The sequence below is a fragment of the Chiloscyllium plagiosum genome, chromosome 5 (genome assembly GCF_004010195.1).
Source record: "Chiloscyllium plagiosum isolate BGI_BamShark_2017 chromosome 5, ASM401019v2, whole genome shotgun sequence".
NCBI classification, from domain to species: Eukaryota; Metazoa; Chordata; class Chondrichthyes; order Orectolobiformes; family Hemiscylliidae; genus Chiloscyllium; species Chiloscyllium plagiosum.
The window spans coordinates 50647112-50661834 of NC_057714.1; the positions used below are offsets into that span (position 1 = coordinate 50647112).

General features: G+C 41.9%; 1 protein-coding gene across 2 annotated transcripts in view; it reads right to left on the bottom strand.

Annotated features, from left to right (window-relative positions):
• Positions 1-14723, bottom strand: part of mocos (molybdenum cofactor sulfurase) — a 233819-nt gene that overhangs the window by 170761 nt on the left and 48335 nt on the right. For both annotated transcript variants that reach the window (XM_043690069.1, XM_043690070.1), the window contains one exon: positions 6444-6520. In XM_043690069.1, coding sequence (XP_043546004.1) covers positions 6444-6520 — 77 coding nt within the window. The remainder of the gene's footprint in view (positions 1-6443; positions 6521-14723) is intronic.

The window sequence follows — 14723 nt, forward strand, 5'->3', positions numbered from 1 at the left end:
CCAGGGTTGCCTCTACCACCCTTTTTGAACAAGGGAACCACATTTGCTATCCTCCAGTCCTCAGGCACTATTCCTGTATACGATGATGATTTGAAGATCAATGCCAAAGGCTTGGCAATCTCTTCCCTTGCTTCTCAGAGGATCCTAGGATAGATCCCATCCGGCCAAGGGGACTTGTCGATTTGCACACTCTGCAGTATTTCTAATACCTCTTCCTTGTGAACCTCAATCTTTTTTAGTCTAAATGTAAGTATCTCCATATCTTCCTCGCCAACATTTTCATTTTCTATAGTGAACACTATTTATTTAGTGCTTCCCCTATCTCCTCTGACTCCACAAACAACTTCCCACTATTATCTTTGATTGGCCCTAATTTAACTCTCGTCATTCTTTTATTCCTGACATACCTATGGAAAGCCTTAGGGTTAACCCTGATCCTATCTGCCAACAACTTCTCATGTCTCCTCCTGGCTCTTCTGAGCTCTCTTTTTAGGTCTTTCCTGACTTTCTTGTAACCCTCAAGCGCCCTGAGTTTTCACATTTTGTCCTAACATAAGTCTTCTTCTTCTTCTTGACCAGGGATTCCACTTCCTTAGTAAACCACAGCTCACGCGTTCAATATCTTCCTCCCTGCCCGACAGGTACATACTTATCCAGGACAAACAGGAGCTTTTCCTTGAATAAGCTCCACATTTTTAATGTGCTCAGCCCCTGCACTTTCTTTCCCCATTCTACACTTCCTAAATCTTTCCTAATTGCATCGTAATGTCCCTTCCCCCAGCTGTAACTTTTGCTCAGTGGAGTACACCTATCCCTTTCCATCACTAAAGTAAACCTGACAGAATGGGGTTCGTGTCTCCAAAGTGCTCACCTACTTCCAAATCGAATGCCTGGCCAGGCTCGTTACCCAGTACTAAATCTAAAGTGGCTTCGCCCCTTGTAGGCCTGTCTACATACTGTGTCAGGAAGCCCTCCTGCACACACTGGACAAAAACTGACCCATCTATAGTACTTGTACTGTAGTGATCCCAGTCAATATTTGGATAGTTGAAGTCCCCCATGACAACTACCCTGCCTCTCTCACTCCTATCGAGAATCATCTTTGCTATCCTTTCCTCTACATCTGTGGGACTATTCAGAGGCCTATAGAAAACTCCCAGCATGGTGACTTCTCCTTTCCTGTTTCTAACCTCAGCCCATACTACCTCAGTTAACGAGTCCCCAAACATCCTTTCTACAACTGTAATATTGTCCCTGATCAACAATGCCACACCTCCCCCTCTTTTACCATCTTATCTGTTCTTACTGAAACATCTGAATCCCGGAACCTGCAACAGTCATTCCTATCCCTGCTCTATCCATGTCTCCGTAATGGCCACAACATCGAAGTCCCAGGTACCAACCCACGCTGCCAGTTCACCCACTTTATTTCAGATGCTCCTCGTATTGAAGTACACACACTTCAATCCAGGTTCTCGCTTGCCAGTGTCAGATACTTGATTTTGGAACTCCCTACTCTAATCCTCTTCTGTACCTGTCCTACAATTTTGGTTCCCATCCCCCCTGCTGTATTAGTTTAAATCTACCTTAATAGCTTTAGCAAATTTCCCACCCAGGATATTGGTAGCCCTCTGGTATAGATGAAGACCATCCTGCTTGTAGGGATCCCACCTACCCCAGAAAGAGCTCCAATTATCCAAAAACCCGAAACCCTCCCTCCTGCACCATCCCTGTAGCCATGTGTTCAACTCCTTTCTCTCCCTATTCCTCACCTCACTAGCACGTGGCACAGGCAGCAAACCAGAGAAAACAACTCTATTTGTCCTAGCTCTAAGCTTCCATCCTAGCTCCCTGAAGTTCTGCCTCAAATCCCCATCTCTCTTCCGACCTATGTCGTTGGTGCCAATGTGGACCTCGCCCCGAAGGATCCCAAAAACACAATCAGAGACATCACAGACCCTGGCACCCAGGAGGCAACACACCAACCGTGAGTCTCTCTCGTCCCCACAGAACCTCCTATCTGTCCCCCTAACTATCGAGTCCCCAATGATTACTGCTCTGCTCCTCTTCCCCCTTCCCTTTTGAGCAGCATGTGCCCCACTGCTTTTCCCTGGTAAGTCATCCCCCCCTCCAACAGTATCCAAAACGGTATACTTATTGTTGAGGGGAATGGCCACAGGGGATACCTGGACTGCCTGCCGGTTCCCTTTCTGTCCCCTAACTGTCATACATCTGTCTTTTTCTTTTATCTGGGGAGTGACTACCTCTCTGTAAGTCCTGTCAATAACACCCTTTGCCTCCCGAATGATCCGAAGTTCATCCAACTCCAGCTCCAGTTCCCTAATGCGGTTTTTGAGGAGCTAGTGTTGGGTGCACTTCCCACAGATGTAGTCAGCAGGGACACTAGTGGTGACCCTTACTTCCCACATTCTGCAGGAGGAACATTCCACTGCCCTAAACTCCATTCCCACTATTCTAACTCCTGAAGTGACTACTAAAAAAAAGGATTAGGAAATAAACTAGTTACCTTAGCTTCTCAATCTGTCTCCCACAACTTTTTTATGTTAGAGGAGGAGGATGGGTGGGAGACACTACCCGAGTAGTGTCTCGGGTAACTCTTCTACTTACCATTCCCAGAAGTCCTTTGCTCGCTCCTCCCTTGCTGGCCTGAAGGTAAGAAGTTTAAATATACTTACAGGTCTTCCCGACAATCACCTTGCACCAACGTCACCTCCTCCCGCCTCTCGCTGCTCCAAAGTGGCTTGATATACGAAGTGTTCTTAATGTATCTCATTTAATGCAGTGGTACTCCTACACAACATAATGGTGGGATTCTCAGCGGGAAGATGGGGCTTTGTATCTACTAGGACTTTATGGTAATCATTTCTACCAATTGGTAAGGGACAGATAAATCTGTGATTGGTAGTATTGGTGATGGCAAGATCAAGTATGATTTTCCCATGTGTTTCTTCCTGCATTCCCTGCCAGTGAGCCAATCTGGCAGCTATTTCATTAAGGTCCAACCAGCTCAATCAGTGTGCTGCTATGAAGCACTCTTGATGATGGGGATTGAAGTCCTTAACCAAGAGTGTATTCTGTGTCCTTGCTATCCTTCATGCAAGATGCATGCAATTCGGAGGAGTACAAAATAATCAACTGACATTGGGGTATAGATGGAAATCAAAAGAAGGTTTCTTTGCACTTGCTTGACCTGATGGCAAAAATCTGCATAGTGTTTGAAGTTGAACAGTCCAACTCTATACCACCGTGTCATCATGCCCACCATGTTGGGTTTGTCTTGTGAATGGATCAGGACATACCCAGGGATGGATATGGAAAAGTCTGGGATATTTTCTCTAAGGTATGAATCAGTGAGTAAAGTTGTTTCATGCTGTTTCTTGACTTTTCTGTGAAACAGCTCTCCAATTTATGGCAAGTCCTCAGATAGAGTCATAGAGTCATAGAGGTGTACAGACCCTTCGGTACAATCCTTCCATGCCGACCAGATATCCCAACCCAATCTAGTCCCACCTGCCAGCACCCGGCCCATATCCCTCCAAACCCTTCCTATTCATATACCCATTCAAATGCCTTTTAAATGTTGCAATTGTACCAGTCTCCACCACTTCCTCTGGCAGCTCATTCTATACCCATACCACCCTCTGTGTGAAAAGATTGCCTCAGATGGTAGTGAGGAGAGTTTTACAACGTCTAGTAATGTGCTTTTGTCAGTCTGATGCCTTTAATACAACTGAGAAGCATGCTTAATCATATCAGGTGATACTTAAGAGTTAACCAGAATGTTTGGGTGTGGAGTATTATGAAGACTAGACTGGGTAATGATGGCAGGGCTCCTGACCTAAAGGACAGAGGTTTATTATTCTGCAATTCCATAGTTTCACTATTCAGATTAGCTTTTAATTTCAGGGTTATTGATTAAATTTAAATTTGTCTAGCTGCAATAATGTGATTTGAATTCACATCCCTGGACTATTAGCTTGGGTCTCTGGATTATTAGTCCAGTAAAATTGCCATGACATAACTACAAGTTGTTTTGGCTCATGCATAAAGATGAACGCATATTGCAACAAAAAAATCCAAATCTTCAGAGGAAGGTGGAAGGGAAAAAACAGGAAGGAAAAGAGGAGTATTGTAAAATGCAAGGAATGCACACAAAACTTCCTAAAGTGGCTCTGAAATACGCATCCCCAAAATAATGATTTTAAACTAGATAAAGTGCAATTACTTTCTCACATTCCTTTCACTTCTGACTACAGAATTCAGAGTGCGGACTGAGGTTGGAGGGGTACATTAACTCCTTTCTAGTTTCACTCCTGTAATGGTCACAACAAATTTAAATTTAATCAGGGTGATAATATGGCCAACAACATGTGTATTATACTGTAGTATATATTTTAGTATTAGAATCGAGTAAGTTCATCAAAGAATAATAATGATTACAAATAAACTTTTAAGACATGCATAGCCTGGAAAAAGAAAATGTTCAAAACTGTGCAAAAATAGAAATTACTTATACAGTCTAATATCTCAAGCCTAAAATAAAATGAATAAATGTAACAGACAACTATGGTCAGATCTGGAAATGTGTTGCTGGAAAAGCGCAGCAGGTCAGGCAGCATCCAGGGAACAGGAAACGATGGTCAGATACCACACAAAATACATCAAACAGCAAATGTGGTTATGTTTGATCTCACAATTTCTCAACAACTCAAATCCAGCCATTGTTATCATTGTGGGTCACCAAATCTCATTAAAACTTCACAAGTGACTGATTCTTCACCTTCAGTGACATAGTCCTGAAAGCCCCTCAAATACAGCCCCATCATGGACTACCTCAACTGCTTACATTCTGCTGTTTCACTATCATTTCAGGAAATACCTGGGAACTACAGATTGGTGAGCTTAACATCCATGGTGGGTAAGTTGTGAGATGGGATTCTGAGAGACAGGATCTACAGGCATTTGGAGAGGCAAGGACTCATTTGGGATTGTCAGCATGGCGTTGTCCCTGGGAAATCATATCTCATGGATATGATTTCAATTTTTTGAAGAGGTGACCAAGAAAGTAGATGAGGGCAGTGTGATAGAGGGTTGTTTTCAGACTGGAGGCCTGTGACGAACGGTGTACCAAAGGGAGCGGTGCTAATTCCACTGCTATTCGCCATTTACATGAATGATTTGGATGAAAATTTAGGAGGGGTGGTTAGTAAGTTTGCGAATGACACCAAGATTGGTGGTATAGAGGGCAGTGAAGAAGGATATCTGGGAATGCAGCAAGATCTTGATAAACTGGGCCAGTGGGCTGAGGAATGGCAGATGGAGTTTAATTTAGATAAATGTGAAGTGATGCATTTTTGGTAAGACAAACCAGGGCAGAACTTCCACAGTCAATGATAGGGCCCTGGAGAGTGTTATAGAACAAAGAGATGTAGAGGTACAGGTTCAAATCTCCTTGAAAATTGAGTCACAGGTCGACAGGGTGATGAAGAAGGCTTTCAACTGTTTTTTTTGTAATGGTAACTGCTCATGATAGTTCTGAATGAGATTAATAGTGTGTAAAATTGGTGCATTCACTCATTTCCAGACTCATAGCTTGGCTCCAGCAAAACTCTACTGTTCATTTTAGAGTAGTGCCAGAATCCTCAGTGCTCCACTGGCATTGTGAGAAAACTATATACTCCAACAAGTCCAGGGGATGGGATGGGTCACTGGCAGAAAGGAGTAGGAGCAGGTAACTTGGGCAATGCTTGCAGCTTTGTCCAAAGGATATAGCAATGAATTGAAAAGATTTTACTGGCTTCACTGAAGTGAACAAGGTGAGTGAATACATTTGCATACCAGGCACATCAGTCAAGCACAGTAACAAATAGCCCTCTTGCTTACAGGTATAGACAATCACAACAGAGAAGGAAGCCACAGAACTATCAATTATTAATGGAAATGAAATTTACAGCAATGGGAAATAGGCTACCGAATCACTGTTACCTGGTTTAGAGTACTGCACAAAGTCAAGATCTGCCCTCAATAGATTTACTGACGTACTCCTCAGTATTCATTACTGTCCATGCCTGGCTCGAACCTGTCATATGTCACTTACTTCCAGACACCCATTGCTTTCAATGTGGCACTGACCAATAAATACAAGACTTTATTTTATTCACTCATGGAATATGTGCATTGCTGGCAAATCCATCCTTAATTACCCTTGAGAATATGTTCATGAGCCACCTTTTGAACTCTGCAATCCACATGATATAGGTTCACTGTTAAGAGTTCAACACACTTGCAATCTCTGTCACTAGTTTAGTCCATTAAAAAATTGCAATGGTTTGGAATATTATGACCCATTTTTATGCAATTCTTATAAAGCTTAAACAGATTTAACATTATACTTACATTTAATATTATATTTTGTAACTGACCTGTAAATTTATCCAGTGCATCAAATCCATGATTTATTGCTATTATATCAAGGAAAGAAATTGTGCCATCTTCAAACCTGAAACAATATTATAATTTATCACACATAGAATCCACTCAATTTGCTCCAGTATAATAAGTAACAGAACTATTTGTTTCTTAGACAGATTATGATGCAGTCAGTCTTTTTTATGGCTGTAAAACTTCTGTTTAAATCCAAAGATGACAAGACCATTCTCATTGGTTAAAGTGTTTCCATAAGTGTTTCTGAATCAATGTTTAAAGAACTTGTGAATTTGTACAGTTTTGTACACTTTAAAATTTGCAAAAGGTTTTTGGACAAAATTTTGATAAGTAATCCAAAAGAGCAACTGCACAATTGAATGTGGCCACATTTTGTGCCAACAATATATCAATTAATTTTTAAAAATTCACATTTTTATGGTTTCTTGACTGTTATGATAAACTACCCCGGCAGGTATACTTGCTGCTCATAAGACATTTTAAAATTGCAGTCATGTAAAAGCATTATGTTAAAATAATCATGCACAGAAAAGGAAATTTTTAACTTTGTACAAAATATTTACTTTTCAGTTCTAAACAACTGGATTGCATCTTTCAGACATGGAGAAGCTTGTCTGCAAGACTGGTGAGCCTGACATCAGTGGTGGGCAAGTTGTTGGAGGGGATCCTGAGGAACAGGATGTCCATGGATTTGGAATGGCAGGGACTGATTAAGGATAGTCAACATGGCTTTGTGCATGAGAAATCATGTCTCATGAACTGATTGAGTTTTTGAAGAAGTAACAAAGAGGATTGATGAGGGCAGAGTGGTAATCGTGATCTTTATGGACGTAAGTAAGGCGTTCGACAAGGTTCCTCATGGTAGACTGGTTAGCAAGGTTAGATCTCACAGAATACAGGGAGAACTAGTTATTTGGATATAGAATTGGCTCCTCGATAGAAGGCAGAGGGTGGTGGTGGAGGGTTGCTTTTCAGACTGCAGGTCTTTGACCAGTGGTGTGCCACAAGGATCGGTGCTGGGTCCACTGCTTTTCGCCATTAATATAAATGAATTGGATGTGAACATAGGAGGTTTGCAGATGACACCAAAATTAGAGACGTAGTGGACAGCGAAGAAGGTTACCTCAGATTATAACGGGATTTTGATCAGATGGGCCAAAGGGCTGAGGAGTGGCAAATGGAGTTTAATTCAGGTAAACCAGAGGTGCTGCATTTTGGGAAAGTAAATCTTAGCAGGACTTATACACTTAATGGTAAGGTCCTAGGAAGTGTTGCTGAACAAAGACACCTTGGAGTGCAGGTTCATAGTTCCTTGAAAATAGAATTATAGGTAGATAGGTTAGTGAAGAAGGCATTTGGTATGCTTCCCTTTATTGGTCAAAGCATTGAGCACAGGAGTTGAGAGGTCATATGGCGGCCCTAAACGACATTGGTTAGGCCACTTTTGGAATATTGAATGCAATTCTGGTCTCCCTCCTATCAAAAGGATGTTGTGAAACTTGAAAGGGGTCAGAAAAGATTTACAAGGATGTTGCCAAGGTTGGAAGATTTGAGCTATGGGGAGAAGCTGAATGGGCTGGTCTATTTTTCCTGGAGCGTCAGAGATTGAGAGGTGACCTTTTAGAGGTTTATAGAATCAGGAGGAGCGTGGATAGGGTATGGACGGCATGGTGGCTCAATGGTTAACACAGCTGCCTCACAGTGCCAGGGACCCGGGTTTGATTCCAGCCTTGGGCAACTGTCTGTGTGGAGTTTGCATATTCTCCCCGTGTCTGCATGGGTTTCTTCTGGGTGCTTCCAAAGATGTGCAGGTTAGGTGAATTGGCCATGCTAAATTGGCCATAGTGTTCAGAGATGTGTAGGTTAGGTGCATTAGTCAGGGGTAAAATGTAGAGTAGGGGAATGTGTCTGGGTGGGTTACTCTTCAGAAGGTCGGTGTGGACTTGTTGGGCCGTAGGGCCTGTTTCCACATTGTATGGATTCTATGAGTGTTTTCTCATGGCCCCTCATTGCTTGCCTAATTACTTTATGATCCCCCTTGCACATTCTATACTCCAGTGGATTTTGTTTCCTTTGCACCTGTTAAAAGCCTCTCTTTTCCTTCTTATCCAGTCCTGCATTTTCCTAGATATCCAAGGTTCTAGGATTATTGTTCTGACAATAATTATATTTCCTACAATAAATTATGTTTCATTCAAATGGCAATAAATCAGGACTAGTATTGAATGTCATTTTGCTCAAAGGCTGCTGTAAGTAATTTTTATTTCACCAAACAAACCCAACTTGGAAAACATAAATCCGAGAAAATTCCTGCATTAGATTTCATCTCAGCACTTTCAATCTACAGGCGCTTTTGTAAGATCGTTGGTGGACTGACTACACTCTAGTAACCTTTGAAAGCATACACTAATTGCTCACTTGGGTTTTGCTGACTTTTACAAGTTTGGGCACAATAGGTTTCCTTCCCTTTGTAGTGTCGGGACCCTTAATCAGGTGCTGCCTGTCTTTGAATGAGGCATCCACAGTAACCCTCTGTTTATTTGCTTGTCACGTTCGCCATATTGTGATTCTCCCCACTACACATACACACAAAAATTTAGTGACCCTTTATTAACAGCTGTCCACAAAACTCTCAGCACTCAGACTTAATGAAGGTGGTGGAATGTTATGATACTTTAGCTTTTACACTGCAATTGATGTAAGGGTGACAGGTCTGTAATCCCTGTTGTTTTCCTTTGCTCCTTTCATAAATAGTGGGGTAATACTTGCGTATTTCCAAACTGTAGGAATCATTCTAGACCTATGGATCTTTGGAAGATGACTACCAATGCATCCACTATTTCTACAGGCACCTTCTTCAACATTTTGAGTTGTACACTATCAGATCTCAGGAACTGATCAATGTTTGGCCTTGTTGATTTCTCCAGTGGAACCTTCTTACAAATACAAATTCCCTTCAAATCGTCACTCTCTCAAGTCACTTGGGTCTCTAAACTTCAGGGAGATTTCTGATATCTTCCTCAGTGAAAACACACACATTATAAATTCTGCTGATTCTGTGGGTCTACATTCATCTTAGACAAATGTTTCTTTTTACATACCAGAGAAGCTCTTACAGTCCATTTTTACCTTTTTTTGCAAGATTACATTCATAGTTTATTAGGTTAGATTAGATTAGATTACTTACAGTGTGGAAACAGGCCCTTCGGCCCAACAAGTCCATACCAACCCGCCAAAGCGCAACCCACCCAGACCCCTACCCCTACATTTACCCCTTCACCTAACACTACGAGCAATTTAGGATGGCCAATTCACCTAACCTGCACATTATTCTTCCCTTTCTTATCAATTTCTTGGTCTCCTATGCCTTCATCTAAAATGTTCTTAACCATCAAATGTATGCTGATCCAGTGTATGAGCTGAGTCCATGTCACCAAACACACAGTGTCCTTACAGTAGTATTACAATGATAGTCACTGGTACAGCCCGAGAAGCATCACTGAAGTTTACAACAGTTCTTAGAGGCCAGCACATATTGGATGCCAATACATGTGGACATGGAATGTAGGTGGTGTTGCCCCAAGAGCATGCCCTGAGATGTTACTGCCTAAAGCATATCATCGAAGCCCTTCAGAGCAAGCTTTGCCACATGTCCACTTCAGTTTCCATGTTGCAAAACTAGAAATTTCTGGAAAAGCTCAGCAAGTCTGACAGCATTTGTGGAGAGAAATCAGAGTAAATGTTTAGGTCAAGTGACCCTTCCTCAGAGCAGTTTGGAGGAAGGGTCACTTGATCCAAAACGTTATCGCTGATTTCTCTCCACAGATGCTGCTAGACTTGCTGAACTTTTCCAGCAATTTTATTTTTGTTTCTGAGTTATAGCATCCGCAATGACATCTAGCTTATGTGGCAAGTTTACTGAGATAGAAAGCTGAATATTAACAAGGTGAGTTGGGCTGTTGACAAGAGTTTAATGGTGATAATAATCTTCAAGGTCTATACTCCTGGCAGGGGCAGATAGTAGTGATTCCAGTCACACATGATGAGAAAATCATGGGCATTCTAATGCATGCTGTATTGGAGCACAATATGAAGGAAGCTAGAATTATTTGGACATTCATCTGGATTGAGCAGTAATATGCGATATCTTGGAATTGTATTCAGCAGTATGTGGGCTCTGACCTGCTAATTATTGACGTCAAAGGTCTAACATATGCTGCAAGCTACCTGCTGTTTTGCTGATAATCAAGTGACTTTGGAGAAGCAGCTAAGCAAAGCAAGGCAGAAGAAATTTATTGCTGCAATTACTGAAGAAAGAAAACAGTTTTGACAGGGCTAGGGTCTTATGCTAATAGTTATCTAGCAACCAACTCTGATCTTAGAATTCTGCTTTTTCAGACCCAGAAGTCAGTGAGTTGAGTGGATACCCCAAAAACTCCTGCTTCTTCAACATCCTTAGGAAATATAATAGTTTCCAATTACCAGTATTTCTACCTACCTGGTGGAGCATGAATAGTGGACCTTGACCAATTGTTAACGACACAAATCCTAATTGAATAGAATCAGAACTGACATTTATCATCAAGGCAGCACCTCATTTTTTTGCTTGGGAACTCTACAGCCATCTGGATTCAATATTGAGTTCAACTATTTTAGGGGTGGAGGCACCTTCTCCCAAACCCTTACCCTAACCCTACATACTAGACCTTGTTATCACATAGTCTGCTGTTATACATAACCCTTTGTTAGCCATTATTAGTTCCCATTAGTAGCTTATCATTCTCCCAGGCTGATCATTATCCACTCCTTTGCAAGTCCAACTGTTCTTCTCTCTCTTTGCACTCTATTTGCACCTTTCATTTACTCCTTACTCCCTCCCTGCTCCCCCAACCCTATGTTCTGCATAAAAACCAACATTTTTCTAGCTACCATCAGTTCTGAGGAAGGCCACTAGAGCTGAAATGTTAACTTTGATTTCTCTCCACAGATGCTGCAGACCTGCTGAGCTTTTCCAGCAATTTCTGCTTTTATTTCTGATTTCCGGCATTAGCAGTTTTTTCGATTTTTATTTATTATCAATCTACATCTTCAACAATCCAGTTACACCAACAGGAAATTTCAGCAGACATGAGAAGTTATTACATTTTATCCTTTATTTCCAGACTGTGGCCCAAGGGAGTCTTTTCCCCTTTAGCCTTTCTTTAAAATAAAACCTATGATCTTTGCTGAACCTTGTCTTTTTGAGATGCTAGTATGTGTGTGGGATTAAGGCAACATAGTTTTACTTTAAAATCATAGGTGTTAATTATTAGTTGCTACTTACATTAAGAACAAATTTTGTTCATAATAAATAGATACTTTGAGTTCATTAAAGAAGGGCAGTAAATGTTTCTTCTCTTCTGGGTAGTAGTACAGTAGAGTGAGACTGGCCATTTTGCTAACTGAATCCATAAATTTAGATTAATAGTGCGACTGGTGGAGTTTGACTGAAGGCACACCACACCCATCACATTCGTACCAGTTCTCAATGGAGTGTATATTCACTGGAACCCACATGTAAAATTGCTTCCTTACATTTCATGTGTACTATATAAATGCAAGAAAATCTTGCATTTATATAGCAGCTTTCACAACTACACAACATCCCAAATTTGCTCAATTTAAGGTCCACACAAACAGAAATATGGTCATGGCCAGAGAATCTGTTGTGTTGCTGATTCAGGAATAAATATTACAAAAATAATCAGTCATGATTGAATGATGGAGCAGACTTGGTGGGCTGAATGACCTAATTCTGGCTACTATATTTAATGGTCTTATGGCCATGACACTGGGAAAACAGACTCTCCTGCTTCAGGATAATGTCAATGGATCTATTACATCAACCTGAGATGGCAGGATCTTTCTTTAACAGCTTGTCCAAAAGACAACACCTGTGATAATACAGTCTTCCCTCAGTACTCTACTGGAAATTGATACCTGTGCTCAAGTCCTCAAGGGAGACTTGAACCTTCTGACTTAAATGAGAATATTCCTGAGCCATAGCTAACTATTTACTTTAGAGTACACATTCAAAAGTACATGGTAGTCAAACATAACATAAACATTGCTAAAATATAAAATAACAAGATGTATTAAGAATAAAGCTACTTTTCGCATGGATCTAAAACATGAAACAGGCGATGACACCAACATAGGTTGGGGTCATTTAGTCATAGAGATGTACAGCATGGAAACAGACCTTTCGGTCCAACTTGTCCTTGCCAATCTAATCTAATCCCACCTGCCAGCACCTGGCCCATATCCTTTCAAACCCTTCCTATTCATATACCCATCCAGATGCCTTTTAAATGTTGCAATTGTACCAGCCTCCACCACATCCTCTGGCAGCTCATTCCATACACGTACCACCCTCTGCATGAAAACGTTGCCCCTTAAGTCTCTTTTCTCTCTCAGTCTAAATCTATGCCCTCTAATTTTGGATTCCCCCACCCCAGGGAAAAGACTTTGTCTTTTTACCCTATCCATGCCCCTCATGATTTCATAAACCTCTATAAGGTCACCCCTCAGCCTCCGAAGCTCTTGGGAAACAGTTCCAGCCTATTAAACCTCTCCCTATGGCTCAAATCCTCCAACCCTGGCAACATCCTTGTAAATCTTTTCTGAACTCTTTCAAGTTTCACAACGTCTTTCCGATAGGAAGGAGACCAGAATTGCATGCAATATTCCAAAAGTGGCCTAACCAATGTCCTCTACAGCCGCAACATGACCTCCCAACTCCTGTACTCAATACTCTGACCAATAAAGGAAAGCATCAAATGCCTTTTTCACTATCCTATCTACCTGTGACTCTATTTTCAAGGAAATATGAACCTGCATTCCAAGGTCTCTTTGTTCAGCAACACTCCTTTAGACCTTACCATTAAGTGTATAAGTCCTGCTAAGATTTGCTTTCCCAAAATGCAGCACCTCAAGTTTATCTAAATTAAACTCCATCTGCTACTACTCAGCCCATTGGCCCATCTGATCAAGATTCCGTTGTAATCTGAGGTGACCTTCTTCGCTGTCCACTACACCTCCAATTTTGGTGTCATCTGCAAACTTACTATGTCTCTTATGCTCGCATCCAAATCATTTATATAAATGACAACCAGTCCCTTGTGGCACTCTACTGGTCACAGGTCTCCAGTCTGAAGAACAACCCTGCACCACCACCCTCTGTCTTCTACCTTTGAGCCAGTTCTGTATCTAAATGGCTAGTTCTCCAAGTATTCCTTGAGATCTAACCTTGCTAACCAGTCTCCCATGGGGATCCTTGTCGAACGACTTACTGAAGTCCATATAGATCACGATTACCATTCTGCCCTCAACAATCCTCTTTGTTACTTTTTCAAAAAACTCAATCAAGTTCATGAGACATGATTTCCCATGCACAAAGCCATGTTGACTATCCCTAATCAGTCCCTGCCTTTACAAATACATGGATATCCTGTCCCTCAAGATTCCCTCCAACAACTTGACCACCACCGACGTCAGGCTTACCAGTCTATAGTTCCTTGGCTTGTCCTTACCACCTTTCTTAAATACTGGCACCACGTTAGCCAACCTCCGGTCTTCTGGCACCTCACCTGTGACTCCCGATGATACAAATATCTCAGCAAGGGGCCCAGCGATCACCTCCCTCGCTTCCCAGAGAGCTCTAGGGTACACCTGATCAGGGTTGAGAGTGTGCTGCTGGGAATGCACAGCAGGTCAGGCAGCATCCGAGGAGCAGAAAAATCGACCTGATCAGGTGCTGGGGATTTATCCATTTTTATGCATTTCAAGACATCCAGCACTGCCTCCTCTGTAATACAGATATTTTTCAAGATGTCACCATCTATTTCCCTACATTCTATTATCTTCCATGTCCTTTTCCAAAGTAAACACTAATGCAAAATACACGTATAGTATCTACCCCATCTCCTGTGGCTCCACCCAAAGACTGCCTTACTGACCTTTGAGGGGAATGTGAGGACTGCAGATGCTGGAGATCAGAGCTGAAAAATGTGTTGCTGGAAAAGCACAGCAGGTCAAGCAGCATCCAAGGAGCAGGAGAATCGACGTTTCGGGCATAAGCCCTTCTTCAGGAATGAGGAGCGTGTGCCAAGCAGGCTAAGATAAAAGGTGGTGAGGAGGGACTTGGGGGAGGGGCATTGGGAATACGATAGGTGGAAGGAGGTTAAGGTGAGGGTGATAGGCCGGAGAGGGGGTGGGGG